We start from the raw sequence: 18,503 nt of genomic DNA, 5'->3' as shown, positions 1-18,503 counted from the left end.
CTCGATGCCGAAATATCTGTGACGTGAACTCAAAAATCTAATAATTTGCAATTTTCATGTTGTTCAATTATTTTCTTCGTTAAATTAATAATACTATTGGTAGGAAATTTTGAATTTTACATTTTTCTGTAACAAAATAATTTATAAACGTAAATATAATATTTTTACTTTATATTATACAACGTGTTTCAAAATTAAAAATTTGAAAAAATAAACAAAATTTCATAGTCATGCCGAAAAATGTATAGTTATAGGATTAGAATATTGATTTAGGATTATATATTATTTTAGACTTAGCAGAAACCTTTGACAAATTAGCATGGGGCCTTGAAGAATGCACCAGACAGTTTTGTTTTTTTTGTAAATTCTTCGAGACACATTTAAATATTGCTCTTAGATTTATCTGTTTGCGGACCAGTCTGTCTCGTGTCGATGTCACGTCAGGTTGTACACTAAAACATGGTTCGAAACTGTCTTCAGGTATTTCGTCAATAGCGCCACATTGTCCAAGAGTCATTTAAGCTTAGAGTTTTGTCTTTTAAAATTTCGTGAAAAGATTTGCAATATAAAATAAGAGTGGATAAATCTATTAAGAATCTCGTATAATTTTGCTTTGTGCGTATGTGTGTGTGTGTGTGTGTAGTGCTGTATATAAATATTTATTAATTATACTATCTTTACCATTTGTTTAATAAGCAAATGTTTCAAACATAGAAGTGTCATAATTTTAGAAAGCATGTATAATAATAAAAATTAATATTTGAATTTTGTTTCAATCGATCTAGAAGTCTATGGAAACTTTAAATTTTATTTTCAGAAAATAAAAATTTGATATACGAAAAAAGAGTTTATATATATTACATAAAATTTTATAATATTTAATCTGCTTAACTATAAATGGCACATTGTTTTTAATTTGCTCTTATAAATTCAGAGCTGTTTAATAATAAAGTTATCCTCCATTATTGAATGAGCTTTTTGAATTAATAACATAGCAAAGTATTATGTGTATCACGTGTGTGATAGATAATTATTGCAGGCGGCGATTATACATAACAACGCAAAATAAAACTAGGGCGCAGGCTACTTAAGAGAATGAAATCATGCAACAACATTGTCTTTGTTGAATTATTCGTAATTATCAAAACCCTGGAAGGGGAAAGAAATAAAAAATAAAGAGCATGTACAGAAATGACAGATAGAAAGATCAAAATGGAAAAGCAAGAAAGGACAAAGAATACAGAAAGAAAGTGCGCCACATGGAGAACGCAAAAATTGAAGCAAGAAGATGGAAGGAATGAAGAGGAAGAAGCGCGTAGACCGATGGATCGAATACAGAAGGACAGGGAAACGGTTGGAAGGGCGAAAAGAGACGGCAAGAGGGCGGGCGGACAGGGAGGGAAGAAGAGACGGGTAGAGGGGCCAGAAAAAATCCGGGGATTTACGCGGAAAGGGCAAAATATTCCCCGCCCAGGCTTCATTCAGCCTCCGATTACGGGGTGGCTTTGGGTGAAAAGCACGCTCTCTCATTGGCCGAGGGGCTAATATGGCGGTGTTAGGGGTTGCGAGGTGGGGCGGATGTACGCGATATTAAGGGCTGCTTTCATGTCCGACGAGCCAGTTCGTGGTGCGCCGTCGTTTGACGCATTTTCCGTCGAGAAGGAGGAGAACCGAAGCGTGGAGCGTTTAACATCCTCCTGTCTCATCATTCCCTCTTTCTCTCACTCTCTCTCTCTTTTTCTACCTTCCTTTCATTTTCTCGTCTTCTTTCACGCACTTCCTTCCGGTTGGACCACATTCGGTGGTGACACACGCGACTCGGTGGAACATTCAAGTTGCGCGCGTGTTACCGGAGCGAGAATTTATCATTTACCAGTGATTTTCGTGAACCAAAGAACTGCGGATCGCGAAAGCTTACATTAGTGATTTCCGAGGAGTTGCTGAACAACTTTAGCTTTAGATATGGCCCAGACTTATAATCAAAAGAGAAATGTATACAGCATCGACCAGATTTTGGGTCATGGCAAAGAAGAAGGTATGCAAAATATTTTTCTTTTTCTCAGAAACGTGCAGAAACTGACGTTGATAGTAACTGACTTAAAACTTTAAAGACTTTATTTTATACACAGATAAAAACAAATAATTTTTATTCAGTTACATTTCAGTTATAAATTTATATGATATTTTTTATAGAGTTTAAAATGCAAAAATCGTTTTTGATAATCATTGCTATAATCAGCATTAATTAAAAAGTATTTGTTATTAATAAATCTTATCCTTTATTGCATATCTGACTAATACCGCATCAACTAGGAAAATTATTTATTTCTATAAGAAACCGTTGGTTAATTTGACTTTCTTTTATACTATTTGTTTTACAAACGTGTTGTACAAACTAAATCTTTGATTGTATTTATGGCAAATTTTTCTTTTAGATTAATCATTAAGAGATAGATCCATTATGTATGTTTTGATTCAAATTTACTACAACACACTGTTTAGTATAATGAAACAATCATATCTTCATTACAATCGAGCATGAAACAATGATCATAATAATTGTAAGATCGATAAATTCTCTTAGATCTTATTGTTAGTTATGTTCGTGGAATCCTTGATCATTTAACAAACTAGGAAGTCCGTTACAGTTTTTATTACCTCGATACTGATCGATCACGGTGCGATAGCGACGGACACGTTTTTTTGTGTGTGTGACAAAATAGGTTATCTAGACGCATCGTGAGTCAAATGCGTGTATTATCTGATAAGGCGTGTAATCATGTGTAATTTCTGAAATGACAATCAACCAGGTTTTGAAGTCATTAAAGGTTACTAGTCGCTGATTTGAATATCTATTCGGAGATCGCATTATAAATATAATGCAGGCTTTTACGAGCACATTTTATGAGAGATCTATTTATTATTCTCTTTTTGTAGAGAAATAAAGTAAATTACAAATTATAATATGAAATTTTTAAATATATATATATATATATATTCTAATTACAAGCCATAAATTATTAATCAGCAAAACCAGAAAATAATTGTAATTCTTTTATAGATTTCTTTATTTATTTATCTTAATATTCTCGTCATTAAAAGAATTTATATATATAACTGCGCAGAAAATTTAATGCCGATATTTAGTTTTCTTTTTCTTGAATTTATAATTTGTAACAAAAAGCTATTTGTACAATAATAAACGAAAGAAAATATCGAAATATATTTTATCTTGCAAATTTTTTGAGAAATGTATTTTAGCTGTGAGCACAAAAAATTGGATATTTAAAAAAAAGATGTTGTGTATTTTACTGTGTACAGTAGTGTGTATAGTAAAATACATTGTGAATATTAGGATTATACGATTAAAAGCAACGCAATTAGGTCGTTGTGGATTATGAATCTGTGGCGATGATCGGTGCAACGTGAATTTACTACACGGTGTGTTGAGACACGCGAGTGCATGCGCGCGATTAGACTACAGAGAGATGCACGAAGGCGGTTTATTTCAATGCGTGCATTTTGCGGAATCGTAATATCATGATAAATCGTGTTATCAAGTTTAAAGAACTACATTATTACGTGTACTCGCTACCAGCTAAACTACAACCGTGGCTTATAGGCAAACAGAACATTGTGGCGATCATTATCCTACGTTTTTATTAAACGCACGAACGTTTTTGTCTTCTGATGTGCATTGTCGATTTGATCTTAAAAATGCATACAATGCATTATACTGTATCATATTTGAGTTTACAATAAAAATGTATGAAATGTTGAGATAATAATTCAAATCAATCAACGTGTTTTCTCCTTCTCAAAATTATAATTATTTGTCTTAAATTAGACGTAAAAAAGTATAAAAAAGTAGAAATTATATAGAATAAACTCAATAATATTTTAAATATTTTAATTAACGTTCGTAAATTATAATTTATATATTGTACAGAGTATTTCAGACTTGCTAAATCACCTTTTTATTTATAATATAAAATTATAGATATTTTATAATCAATTATTATAGTTTTAATAAAAATACCGATGGGTTAATTAATTTTAAGTGTTTGACAAAATTCAAAATAAATAATTATTTTTAACATTAAAATTTCAGAAAGACGAACAAATAACTATGATTAACTCGATTGCTTAATTATATCCATAATTTACTTAAATAATTGCAAATAAACTTAAATAAAATTATAAACCAAATATCAACCAGAATAATGATAATTGCAAATTAAGAAGCAATTACAATAAATAAAATGGATTATAAAATAGAGAAAAATTGATTTCAAACAAGTGAAAGGATATATAGACGAAAAGTAGTTTTCTCTCTCACATATATCAGATAGTTCTTTCTCTCTGTACATATATAAATTACTAGAATATATCATGCAAAAACATGTCGCGATTTCCAGATTGTTAAAACCGCAACGATTGGAAAACAACATTATTTTGAATGACTGACTTGACAATGCTTTTATCTTGGATAGTTTATATTTTTTCTCTTTTTTATGAAGGATATATTCTAATATAAGGATTTACTTAATTTTTAATTTATACGCGATTAGTGATAACTACTGCAACGCGAATTTGCGGCACGAAGTTACGACATGCAAACGATGAATGTACAGGGTATATTATGATGTATGCTATCTTTTTATGCGGTGTACAAAAGCAAAAATACTACACGTGATGTGCAAGAACGAGAAATTATAGAAACAATTTTCTAGGTATATTGAATATATAAGTTATTAAAGCTATTATTTATGTATATTCGTATCCAATGTTTATACATTCTCGCACGAATTGTTACGTTTCTAATTGCATTCCATTGATATTATTATTTATCATTCTTAGTTGGAAAGCAAAATGTTGTGCTTGTTATAATAATAATTCTATATATATGTGCGTGTGTATGCACGTATATAATTTTTACTTAAATAAATAAAAAGACATGTTTAAAAAATAAGAGATATCTAGTTACTCATATTTATCTTAGTGTATACAGAACAAATATTCTCAGCACGGCTGCATTGTAGCGCGCGTCTTCATAAGAAAACTTCAGGATGTATTTTATAAATTGTCATAAATGCACACACATTTTACAACATTTTTTTGAACGTGGTCTCATCGCGTTTTATCCTATGGAATACTCGCGGCCGGCGTATTAACGTAAGTCCTCTTAAGGATTTTATTAGATTTTCAGCGTAAAGTCCTCTGCTACTTATAATCCGCTCCTGTCTCACGAAAGTATATTTCACCGACTGGACGGATCGCAAATCCCTTTTAACGCTTAACGCTTAGACGCATAATCCGCATAGGCGCATAGGCGCCTTACCAGAAAAACGACCATTCCGGACGTAATTGGAAAACATTACCATTGTATCCTAATTATTGTGAAAACAAGCGGGCTTTACCTAAATCATGCGATCTAACAATAAGAGAATCTTGGCATTTTCTAAAAATTTATTATTTTTTCTTAACATCTTTTCACAAGCCGAGAACGAATCAAGACTGACTGTGTGACTACCGACTTTGATTATATTTACCTCAAATTTACCCCACGTTTTCAAAAAGAGGAGTTAAGAGTTACATAAAAATATCTTTTTCTTATTATTAGTACTATTATTGTTACTTTTTAAATAATTTTGTTACAATTTTGTTACTTTTTAAAATAATTTTGTTACATTCTCGCAACAGAAAGCGCTTATACGGTATACGGCAGGCAAATATTGCTTTTGTATGTCGACTTGCACAAACAATGTTTGCAGGAATTTTTGTACAAGTTAGATTAGAAAGATGAGATTATAATCATTTAAGATTATAACAAGATTTAATTAAAATAATTTTTTAGAAGCTAACTTGTAGTTATTTATCAAAAACATATATTGTTATAACTATTGAATACTTTGCAGAAAATGTAAAGAGATTTACGTTTGTTCTATAATCCTCTTTAGTAATATTTATAATTACACAAATGTTTCGGTCGACAATTTCATTACTCTACGGTTGATTTCTCCGGCTATCACGACGGAGTGATTTGCAACATGTGCCTGATCGGCACGGTAAATAAATTTTTAATTTTGCGCTGCGAGCTTCACCCTCCCGACTACTCTGCCCTAGTCGCCTGGTCCATATCAGGCGTCGGCGCACCGTAGATTTAATAAAAAGCAGTAGAGAGCTAAGCATCAAGTGGGTACTCCATTGTACCCCAGCATAAAAACATTGAAATCTCCCTATTCAGTTTGGATTAGTACGACGATGCCTCTCTTTCTGCGTGGATGTGCGTGCAAAAGCCCGGTGCGTACACACATATGCGTGCACACATGCGTCGTTGACAACACGCACACGCGTCGTATATGTTTTCAATCGTTTCTCGGTTTATCCTATCATAACTGTCGGCTGTGTATCGACACCGAAAAGTAGGATTAACATTATTACGCATGAGTAGTAAATGCTTGTCTAATTAGTTAGCTAGTCGGCGGAGACGTGGGGTGATGTAATATATGCTGCAAAGATGAATAATCCTTGCAATTATTCGAAAGATTGACTCCTACTTTGATAAATTGAAATACTTGATAGTATAAATTAAAGGCATAAGATTATGGATGCAAGTTAATGAGAGAGCAGAGTAAAGTCTTTGATATATGGGTTTTAATCAAATTTTAGAGAATATTTGTCATTGACGTCAACAATATTTTTTAGGTAGATTATATTTGTAGCAGACTTAAGTTTTGAACAAGTGAATTTTAAACTTTGGACAGCAATATGTAGCGCTAAATGGTTCATTACAACGTGTGTGCGAGTTGATCGATGAAAGGTGGTTAAAATCAACTAATTTGTGAAGAATTCATGAAATTGCTCATAATAAGACATATTTTGTTTGTCAAGCTAAGTAGTATTTCAAAGATATGGTAATATAAAGTGCAATATGAAGTGATTTTGCAGAAATTCTCGCGAAGCAGATTATATAATAATTTAATGTGAAATTAGTCGGAGTATATGCGCGTAAGCGGATGTAAACGGAGTCGTAGCGAACCGTTGTAACTTTGAAATTGCTGCTTCGGTCTCAGGCTTCATCTCGTTATCCAATTTAGGTACATTAATCTAAAGCGCGATATGTATTTAGCTAATTAATTAGCTCAGTTGATGTGAGTAGTGAAGCTGCAATTCATTAATATCGATTTTATCAATAGATCAGTAAGCGTTAGTATAAAACTAAGTACATAAATCATAGTGAATATCTTGTATCTCTCTACTAATTTATTTTGAAATATATATTTCAATTTTTTATTATTCTAATTACATTAAGAATTATGTTATTAATATTTGACATATTGTATAATTTATATTTTATGTTTATAACAATGTTCATTAAAAATATTTTTTAAATAATTCTATAAAGATTTTTTGAATAATTGGTATTTTTAATAAAAAAATATTTAAATTGTACAAAGAGATATAATACAAAAAATCAAATATTTTTTTAGATCATAATCGATGGATTTTTGTTATTTCCTTTCCAAACAGTAAATCGGATAAGTTTCATTCTACTTCAGATTTTTGGTAACGAAGTTGACCTTACAAAAGGCACTTTGTGTTGTCGATACTTTGCGAGAGAGCTATAGAAAGCCAATCCTTGCAAAAATGAGAAAGCCAGAGAAAGATCGGTCGCATCGTTCAAGATTTGTACAAGAGAGAGAGAGAGTTCAAAGGGAAATAATAAATTGCGTGTCAATTTGTGATGCGCATGTGTACATATATTACTTTTTACAAAGCATCAAAGAGTAATAAGGTTTGTTGCAATGCTCGATTTTTGCCGCCAGCCGGGTTTTACCGCCATAACATTACTATGATGTATTTTTATGGAATACACGAGAAATTTCTGCTACTTTTCACTCGAAAAATCAACTATGCCTCTGCGACATCAAGCGCATATCATATAATGGCTCGTTCCCAGCCTTTAAAAAAAAAACACGTCACGATAAATTTATTTTTAACGTGTCAAGTGCCTTTTGAAATTATATGCAGATTTGTTATTATTTGAGCGTTCGCACAATATCTCGTGCACTGCAGAAGCGTTTTTCAAACATTTTTGCGAATATCGATTTGACCGTTGTAGAGTTCCAAGTATTTTATAACAAAGTTGTTGAAATAACCGTCACCATTAATCGTCAATTATCCAAATTTTTCAAATAAATGCGAAAAACAGATATAATATCAAAATAAAGAATTTTGCAAATTGTAATTAATTAATAAATTAATCTTTTCAGCCTTTATGATAGTTCTATATCTTATTTTGTCACAAGATTATCCGTGAACCGAAGCTATTACATGCGCGATTATCTAACATCAATCGCGAAGAATCCCCCTGTCCTAAAGTCGACATACGGCGCGATTCGATTTCTCGCCTGATGCAGATCGAACAAAATACCTGCCTAGTACGTCTACATGTAGTTTACTCTAATGGGGCTTTAAGCCCTTGTCGATGCTCGCGGAAAGACAGAACGAGTGGTCATGGTAGGAAGTATGACTGGGGAACGAGACGGGTGCGATCGTAGAGCCGGAAAGAGCATGTGCTTGCACGAGGGTGCAAGGCTGTTGCTGTATCGCGAGAGGGAGAAGAGGCGCAGTAGGAAGAGGAGGAGGAGGAGGAGGAGGACAGGGGCAGCATGCACTCGTGATATTTGCTAATCACTGACAGCGACGGCTTTTAAGTACTGTCGAGCACATACGTATAATGTGCGCACTTACATTTGTAGGGTATTTCGCGGGCGTGTACACGCGGGCGGATATATGGAGCGGTGAAAAAAAAATAAAGCGCCGGGTGAGGCTTAAAAATTGGCAAATCCGCCGATCGGACGTCATCGGCGTATCGGTTATATCGGTACCGGTCGTTGTGCGGCTTAAAAATAAAATTGCGCCCGTATCTCCCCGCCGCTGCCGCCGCCGCCGCCGCCAGAGTTGGTATATCAGGCAAAACGACAATTTCGTTTTGGCAATGCGAGCGATACGGCTTAATCGCCTCGATCGTCTCTCGCGTTCAAGTATCGGAGCTACCGTATGACGTGTACGGGCGTTTTAACAAGCGGGGTGTGCACGGGGATAAGTTCGGAAGGTCAAAAATTTCCGCATCTTCCGGAAAGTCCTTCTTCTCGATTAGTCACGTATGGTTTTTCGATTTGATCCTGATTTTATGTTACACGATATAGATCCGTAGCACGGAAGAGATTTGCGCATTTTAGACATTCCGGATTGGGTAGTTTGCGAGAGGATGGAATCGATAAGAGAATTAAGAGCGGCGAATATAATAAAATCCATAATTTTACGTGCATTTTTCAACTACTGTGCTGTCAGAGATTATTCTATTAAATTCTGTTATGTTATTGCTTTCAGATCACGCGACATCATCCGACGCAGTCGTCGATGGTGGTGACACGGAGCTTGGTCACCTGAGTGATCATCAGATCAATGACACGCTACACGATCCCTTGAATTTAGGCGAATCCGATCGACCACGCAAGGTGCGAAGATCCCGCACGACTTTCACGACCTACCAACTGCACGAGCTCGAAAAGGCTTTCGGGAACACGCAGTATCCAGATGTGTTCACCAGGGAGGAGTTGGCGATGAGACTGGATCTTTCGGAAGCCAGAGTACAGGTACTTTTGACAGATAATAATTGCAGAAAAAACTTGCGGTACATGAAAGAAAAGATTTTGCAGAAATAGAAAAAATTCTTGCAAATTTTTAGACAAGAAAATAGAAGTATAAAATAAAAGTTAGAAATTCGCCAAACATAATGTGTTTTTAATTATTTTCAATCTAGAAGTTTTGAATAATATTAATATCAATGTTTGATGGTCTATGTAATTTTTGTTCATATTGCTGAAGTAAAATATGAGGTATAAATATAATGGATGTAGTAAATTTAAGCGTTTATAGCTCAAAAGGAGAATAAATCTCTTGTATTCCTTCTCCTCTATTATTAAATACTATAATTTCGCGAGAATAGAATACAGTCTCGACGACCATCCAAACGTTTCGCTCACACTCTCTCCGCAACGACCGATTCGAATATTCCAATTGCGGCTTGAAGAGATAGAGGGAAAGAGTTCAAGTCAGATTTTATCAGACGGCGAGACAGTTGCAGAAGCATAATTAACCTTCCGCCGCTTTGGCTGGACGAATTCACAAAGCCTGAGAGGCACGCGAGTGTCGCTGAGTTTCACGCATTTGATAGTGGTAGGTATTCGCGAGTCTCGTAAGTAGTTTGAATGGCGAGCTTTAGATTCAGCCAGCGCGATGAAGTTTAAAAGGTTGCGCAGCAGCTCGAGTATAAATTTAATGTTAAATATGGGGATTATATTAGAAGAACTTGAGGCAATAATATGTATCATGTAGACGAACGCAATGATAAATTCAAGTATTTAAAATATTTACAATAAGACTTATTTACCGCTCATTTGTTATTTTTCACGATAAATTCCGATTTATTTTCTCAAAGACTATTTTTTATAATTTTATAATCTTTAATGCAATTTTTTAAATTACTTTTATTTAATCAAGAAGATGGTAAACTGTATAGTATTATACGACTATTAGCGTAATACAGTAAATTGAGATTTGTGCATAATTTTCATGCGAAGATTATTTCCTACATGAAGCTTACGAAAGTTGAGGAGCATCAAAACTCCTCGAGAGTTTGCAGGATTGCGCTTCGGCGATTCAGTCTCAAGGCACGAGTCACTTAACTAATTAGAGATATTGTATCGCAAAATTTCACGTTACCGCTTTTTATATGTAATTTTGAGTTCCATTATTCCTAGAATTGATCAATGATTAATTCCATAGAAGATATTGCTTGTGTGCAGCAGTAATCTACTTTGGAATTACGTTAAAACAGTATGTTTGAAAATAAAGAACGCTACAGCATTGCAATAAAATTCAATAGAGGATAACGGATAATCGTTTCTTTGTGTACGCATAAATTTATGCTCTTTTAATACGCATTATTTCAAAGTTAATTTTCACAGAAAGTAATTATGTGAAAAATATTTGAATTTGTAATTATAAATTAATGGCGCTAATTAATATGTTGATAATTCAGTGAAATTAAATAACTGAACTATTCGCAAATTAGTAACCATAATTATCCGTGTGAAAAATTGGTATAAGAAGAAGAATATATAATATGTAATGTAACAATTATTAACAGATATTAAAAAATTACTTTTTAGTCTTTTGGAGAACCAATATATTTTCGAGCTATGTGTTCTTAGCATTATAGATTCAATTGTTTTATTCTAATGTATGGCAAAGAAAATGACGACAATTTGCGAGTAGGCGCATATATAAATATCTTTCTATATATATATATATATATATATATAGTATATATATAGTATATTCTATATGCATATATCCGTGAGTGAGTGCGAGGGGTTGCGTGGGGTTGTCAACGGAAGGGTGGCGGCGATGCTGAAAAGAGACAGAGAACATTCCGATTGGCCCATTGTGGTACAGCGGAGCGACAATGCCGGCAATTGGCCGTCGCTCGACAAAACCGCTAAATGATCCGCCGCGGCGCAGTGGTGCTACGGCCACTTTATTTCAATCTAGGAAATCCTCCTGTCCCACTCCTTCCCACTCTCGCGCCGATTCCAGATGCGAAATTACCTCATTTTTCGATATTAACGGCTGGCCGATGTATCGACGATCGCGCGCGTATGGTAATGCAATCGCGAGCCGTTTCTCACGTTTCCTATACCGCGACAGATTTGCGATGGCTGGACGTTTTGATGGAATTTTTATGGGTTTTCATGGACAGGCACGACGCAATTTTACGGAGTTTTTTTTCGAATTTCGTGCTGTATTAATTACATTCACACACTGTATATTCTTAATACCTTTCTTTTCTTTACTGAATATTTTTCGACTATAATTTAAATTCAATCTTTATCTACAAATATTATAATACTGTTTTCAACTTATGCAACAAATTATTTTATATCAAGTTCGAGGAAATATTTTTCATAATCTTCTTAAATATTTTTTGCAAAGTAAATATTTTTTAAACAAACGCAATATTTTCTTACACTCAGAGAACTTAGAAGATTGTAAGAGACAATGTTGTATTAATTCAGAAAATAAATAAAAGCACATTTATATTTGAAAATTTTTAAGTCAATAAAAAAATCTATAGATCGATACATATGAAAGCATCACTAATTTCTATAGTAAATGGTTCGAGAGATTAATATGGCAGTTATGGAAACGCGTCATCGTTGCAAACTTTCGAGTTGGCGGCGGGTCGCTTAAATGACGCAAGGTTTGCGAGCACTTAAGCGTTGGGGGCTATTCAGGAGCGATTAAATAATTAACAGCAATTAGGCAATTGAATTTCCTGCCCTCGCTTTCGCTGACCTCTTTCCCTCGCTTCAACGTTATTTCTTTTTTCTTCCTTGATACCACTTTCTTCGCTCCGTGTTCTCAATTTTCTCACGTAGCTTGATTTTATTCTGTAATCCAACAAAACTAACTCGCTAATTTATCGCAATCCAGCGGGCTGCAAGTCATAATTCAATTTGTTTTTCAAGTAAGTTATAATTAATATCGTCGTAAACGAGAAATCATAATCTTTACAGCACTAAATTTGTTGAACGTTCTTCGAAGAAAAAACTATCAACAAATTATTTCGAATGCACTAAGACGCAAATTAAAGTATCGTACACAAATAGCATATAAGCGGATTGAACTTATGCGTATGCTTTTACATTAATTTGTGTATGATACTTTAATTTGCGTCCTAGTGCATTCAAAATAATTTGTTGATAGTTTTTTCTTCGAAAAACGTTCAACAAATTCAGCGAATCCAATCCGCTTATATGCAATACATATGCTTTTACATTAATTTAATGCTCAGCATAATTTATCATTTGATACTATAATTGAGCGTTTCAAAGTGTTTTATGTCTTTATAATTAGATACATTAAATTGCTTTAATTTGTATCAGAGTGCATTAATGCGTCCAATCGAATGTGCTATAAAAAAAGAACATTATCTTATTTTTATTTTTGTTATTAATAGATCTATTTTTCTATATATAGTATCTATATAAATATAATTATATAACATTATTATGTGCACGTTACTATATGCACGTATATTTACATATCTACATTCATAATTTTTTATATTTTCTAAAATTTCTTCTATTATTTATAAGTATTTTATAATAATATAAATATGTTATCAAATTTTGAAAATAATGCCTAAGATGTAATAAAATTTCCCTTTTTAACTCTCTTCCTGTCTATCTCTTTTCTTTTTCCTTTTCGCTGCTTTCCTTGGTACCCACGGAAAATCGGAGCAGCTTGAGCGGAAAGCGGAAGGCGAAAGCAGTACGTTAACTGGACCAGCGATAGGGTCGCTAAGGGTAGACGAGGGTAGGGCTGAAGGCAGGGGTTGCCGGCACTCAGGGGTACGCAGGAAATCAGGATAATTGTTAACAATTAGCTTAATCAACCTCGAGAGCAAGCTTTTGTTGGTTGCTCTGATACGTGCGCCTGGGGTTCTCATGCGCTTCCCTTTTCCGCTAATTTCAGATTTTCGTGACGAATTCGCGGTCATCAAAGATATCAAATTAAATAATTTAAATTGATAATGGCATTACGCGAATATTTAAAGTAACAGATTTTTTGCAAAGTACATATGTATAAAACTGTAAAGCTAATTGAATAATGTATTTTTTCTGTTTCAGGTCTGGTTCCAAAATCGGCGTGCAAAGTGGCGCAAGAAGGAAAAGGCGTTGGGCAGAGATACCAGTTTTATGCACGTTGAGCAAGGTGGTGAGTTTAATTAGAATAATCTACGTCGATTGTGGTAGAAATGATAAATAAAAGAGAAAATTTTTCAGATGTCAGAGAAAAATACTTTTACGATCAATAATTATTAAATGCTCACTTTCGTAAAAAATATTAAAATACAGTTTAGACTTTTTAGATTCTCAAATTTAATGCCGCGTTAGAAAAAAGACATGTTCTGAGTCACTCGTACAAAAATTGACTAGTGCCAGTTCTGCAACAATTGACTAATTTACCGTAGATCGTCAGACAATCGCGAAAGCGCGTTTTCACCCACCGTTGCCTCTTCGCTTCATTATAACGTAGTAACGCGTGTATTACACTCGCTAATACGTGCAGGGGAGAACGTTACGAAGGGTAGATGCAATCAGTGACAATTACGTCTAATTTCAGTGTCGGGCGTCGCTGCCATCACGTGCGAATGATGCGCAATAGAAACCTAGCAGATTAATTTTTCATGAAACACCCCGTCGTAAAAGCTTGTAGATACGCGACGAACGAGGTTGGCAATGAGAAAAATTTGACTAATCTTTTACCAATCACTTCCGCGCGATCCTGTCATATTTTTAATCTATTTTATTAATTATCTCAAACTGTTTGAAGAAAAGTCAGATTTCCAAAGAAAACATACGGCTACCACAGAGATAAGCTTTGTCAGCAGTAAAATCGGAAGCAATAGAAAAGAAATAAGCGTATCCGTCTAATCCTGTTTGCAGGTGTGAATGAGTTGTCTCTACACGCGCGCTTGCTACAAACGGCCAGCGGCGTTCCCGGCGCGGATCCTGCGAATCCGCCGACAGGCCCGTTTCCTTGGTTCATCCCCCCGGTTTTTCCGCCACCCTGGCCCGCGAGCGCGCCTAAGCTACCACCCCTGCACGCGCTCCTCTCGCAATACATCGGCCTGCCGTTGCCGCAAAACTTGGCGTCGCTTGGCACTATGTTACCCGTCGGCCTGAACCCGAACTCGGCGCTGAATCACAGCAACGTGAACGGCCATTCCCTGGCAAGCCATCTGCACGGGCATCCTCTGAATCTCGGGGTACAAAGCATACCGCAAAACCTAAGCTCGAAAAACGACAAGGAGGAGGACTCGGCGTCGTCCGACGACGAGATCAGGAAGCAGAGTGCGGAAGTGCTAAGAGTGAAGGCGGAAGAGGCACTACGCAAGGTGGACAATTAACTGTGAGAGCTTACGGACTTTTGTACATACAAAGGATTCTTTTTTCGGTTCACTCGGGAGCCGTTTGATATCAACGTAAATGTTTCACTCGAGCATAAACGTCCGCGGAATCTCCAATATTCTCGGGAAATGACGTTCTTGTTTTACAGCCTGCAAGAGCTCGTATTTGCTTTGTGTCATTCGCGCGATTTAATATTTGACAAGCATTCGATACACAAATCTCGGAAGAAAACTCAGAAATTCGGAAGTCGGTTTGGAATAAAAAATATCAAGTGCCAGCAAAATGTTTATTGATGAATTATTCTTGCATCATCTTTTCAGACGGTCTATAAAATCTGAGTTTGAGGATTAATTCGGCTAAAGAACATATGACATTTACTACACGTTTGAATAATTTTCGCGGCGTATCGATGATGTTGCTAATTTTCAACATATTCAATTAGACCTATAGTTTGTTCGATCGATATTATTGAATGACTTACACAACACTTTAATCCTAATTAGAAGTTTGCATAGATGTGATAATAAGTTTACTACAATTTTCAATCAGTAATTAGCGGCTGATCGGATACACGCGCTCCTTTGATCTAAAGTTATGAGGACGGAATGAAATAAGAAGACTGTGACATTTCGAGTCGATTGATTTGAATCTATTACTCAATGAAAAAGCAAACTCAAATCAAGAACAAAACATTTGATCTTGAACGAAATTGGTTAAATGATATCATTTATATAGCAAACCATAAATAGACTTTAAGCGGAAGAACAATGCAGTTCTCTTTTACAGAAACCTTTTCTAGAAATCTTAATAACAAAATATTCTTTTAGAATAAAAATATTATTTTCTTCATAAACAAAAAAAAAAAATAAATAAATTATACTTTACAAAATAATTATTTATGATTAATTTCTAGTAATTAGAAATTTTTAAGAAACAAGTAATTAAAGTCCTGAGAAATAAAATCAATAAATCTGTCATTGATAAAAAAATATTGAACTTTCGCCATTAAATATATAAGTATAATTAATAACATATTTCAGGGAACTACAGAAACCGCTAATAGTTTATGAAAAATCTCTGATTACTTTTTTCTGTTTGTCAAAATTTATATTTTTAATTAAGCGCGTGTATCGCTGTTGAAATCGTTACTTTTAAACAAGTTAATTTATTGATTCTATCGATCCTATCCGCGCTTCAGCGAAACATCAATATAATTTCAAAGCTACAATGTTGTAACATAATGCAACTATGCATCATTATATGATGTGTTATGCATCATTATACGCATGCTAATTATTTAATATTGCTCGAGTTGTTACTCGACGATGACACAGGCAACAATCTGTTTCAACGATGTCGGAAACTGACTGCGTTTTTCGAAGTAAATCAACGCATAGGCTGACTGTTACACTGGACTAAATATGACACTAGAATATTCTTCAATAATAACAAATTTATAAATTATTTATAAAATTGTTGAAAGTGATAATTACTTAGTTAATAAGTGTGGTGAAAATTCAGAATTTCACTATAGATCCAAATGGATTCTAGGCGTCACCGTCTGTGCGATTATCAAACTCGCGCGATTGCAAACTCAAAGCAGTGTGCGCTGCTTTCTCTAATACAATTGTATAAAGTTAATAATATATATACACATTCTTAATAGTTAATATATTTAATACAATGTGATACAATTGTATTATTGGAAAATATTTTTATGTCATATTCAGCCCGTGTGACAACCGCATTTACTGATCTCGTTTCGTCAGAATGTAGACCGCCGTGTGAAATTTCTTCCAAAGGATCTAGTGCCGTACGTAGAAAATCACCTGCGTATGTATCAGGTGAGGTGTATCGCGCGAGGAAGAGTTTTGTAAAATACATGTATTATATAAATATTAGATATATTATGTATACATATGTACCATATTTAGCGCAGCTATAGACTTTGTGTAAATACATATGTAAGTTACCCATTAAGTTAAAGAAATATATTGCACTTCAGCACACTCAACATAAGTTGGCTAAGTTTCTTTGACGTCGCATCTTTCCTTAAAAGAATGAACAGTACAAGATTCAAGATAGTTATCTTTCGTATAACTGTCTTTCAAAATAAATTTTTCCAATTTTTTAACAAATAAAAAAAAATTGGTATATTAAAATATAAAAAATTAATCAATAGCGTAAAATAAACACACGGCGGAACCCGCAAGAGGAACGAAAATGGGGGAAAAGGGGAGGAGAGCAGCTTGCAAATAAAGTGTTTAAAAATCAAGAGTATAGATGCGTCACTAATCGCGCCTATATTTATTTCTCGATATCTCTACGTTTTGAGTGCCGCGATGTGTGTAATAGTCTTCACTCGGGTATCACAGTTAATGCACCGCAGGTGCCGCGATCCGATTCTTTCACACCCGGTTCGAGCATTAACTACCCTAATCCGTTCTGTCCAAAGGCAATTCACACGAGGGCGAACTACAAAATCGCTTCCGCGTCATTAATCATGAAAAGATTTGGCATATTGGCGGCGGTCATTACGATGATTTCCTGAATTCCGCACAGCTGGCAGCGGTGCACCCGTACGGATCCCGAATTCCCACGGGCCCTAAATGCCGGCTATATATATGTCGCGCGCGCGTTTAATCGCGCCCCCGCCCCGCCCCGCCACCTGTCCCTCCTCGGTGCTTCACTCCCGATCTCCGTATTTTCCGCCGTCGAAAGCGAATTTCGTTCGTTCGGGGGCGGGATCGGGCGCATCCCAGCGTGAACACCGGTAACACGCACAACGGCAATTACAATCCGGCCAATTTACCCGCGTTATCAGAAATTTATCTGTCGCAAAGGGCGAAGGCCGCACGACGAACGCGAGAATTATCGTTATCACCGGCGTTATCGCCAACGGGAAGGTAATTATTGCACCACCTGCTTGGAACGCGCGATCGACGGGCGCGATAACGCACGAGAACGCACAGATAACGCGGCTGGTTGAATGATAATTCATTTCAAAAGTATTTCATAGAGGCTTATGGGTGAAAATTTGTTAACGGCGACTTTAACGATGCGCTTTAACAGAATTAGAATAGAAAAATACGTAAAAAGCATCGGCAGAAACGTAAATAGCAACGATAGGTTGCCGCGATGAGTAGGTGTGTATATCTTTCTTTTTCAGACGAAGAAACTTGCAGAGTGCTGCATTCGAGAAGCGGCGCAGACATTTCGCATTGCCACATTAGAAGAAGTATGTGCACGCTTTTGAAATACTCTGCTTGCGTTTTAGCTCAATGACCGTATCGCATAATGCCGCAAAGTTCCGTTAAATGGAACCACTACAAGAAGAAAGAAACGCTCGAGGTCCACTTCGCTCCGATTTCGTACGTCAGACCGTATTGCTGAATTTCGGCCCTAAATCTCGCGGCGTCTAGAGTATATACAATATGATATTTAACACATGCG

The 18,503-nt window shown here is 35.2% G+C and overlaps 1 protein-coding gene across 2 annotated transcripts; it reads left to right on the top strand.

Moving 5' to 3' along the window:
* Positions 1-420: 420 nt before the first annotated feature.
* On the top strand, positions 421-17,069 carry LOC105669338 (paired mesoderm homeobox protein 2B). 2 transcript variants are annotated; one of them, XM_067354726.1, is made up of 4 exons: positions 421-2,035; positions 9,400-9,665; positions 13,767-13,851; positions 14,586-17,069. In XM_067354726.1, the coding sequence occupies exons 1-4, from the start codon at positions 1,963-1,965 to the stop codon at positions 15,047-15,049; spliced, it is 888 nt and encodes a 295-aa protein (XP_067210827.1). In that variant the 5' UTR covers positions 421-1,962; the 3' UTR covers positions 15,050-17,069. The 2 variants fall into 2 exon arrangements, with proteins under 2 accessions (XP_067210827.1, XP_012217661.2); XM_012362238.2 differs by having other exon boundaries at positions 13,767-13,854.
* The last annotated feature ends 1,434 nt before the right edge of the window (positions 17,070-18,503 follow it).

The sequence above is a fragment of the Linepithema humile genome, chromosome 5 (genome assembly GCF_040581485.1).
Source record: "Linepithema humile isolate Giens D197 chromosome 5, Lhum_UNIL_v1.0, whole genome shotgun sequence".
Taxonomy (NCBI): domain Eukaryota; kingdom Metazoa; phylum Arthropoda; class Insecta; order Hymenoptera; family Formicidae; genus Linepithema; species Linepithema humile.
This window is presented reverse-complemented; position numbering and strand designations above follow the sequence as displayed.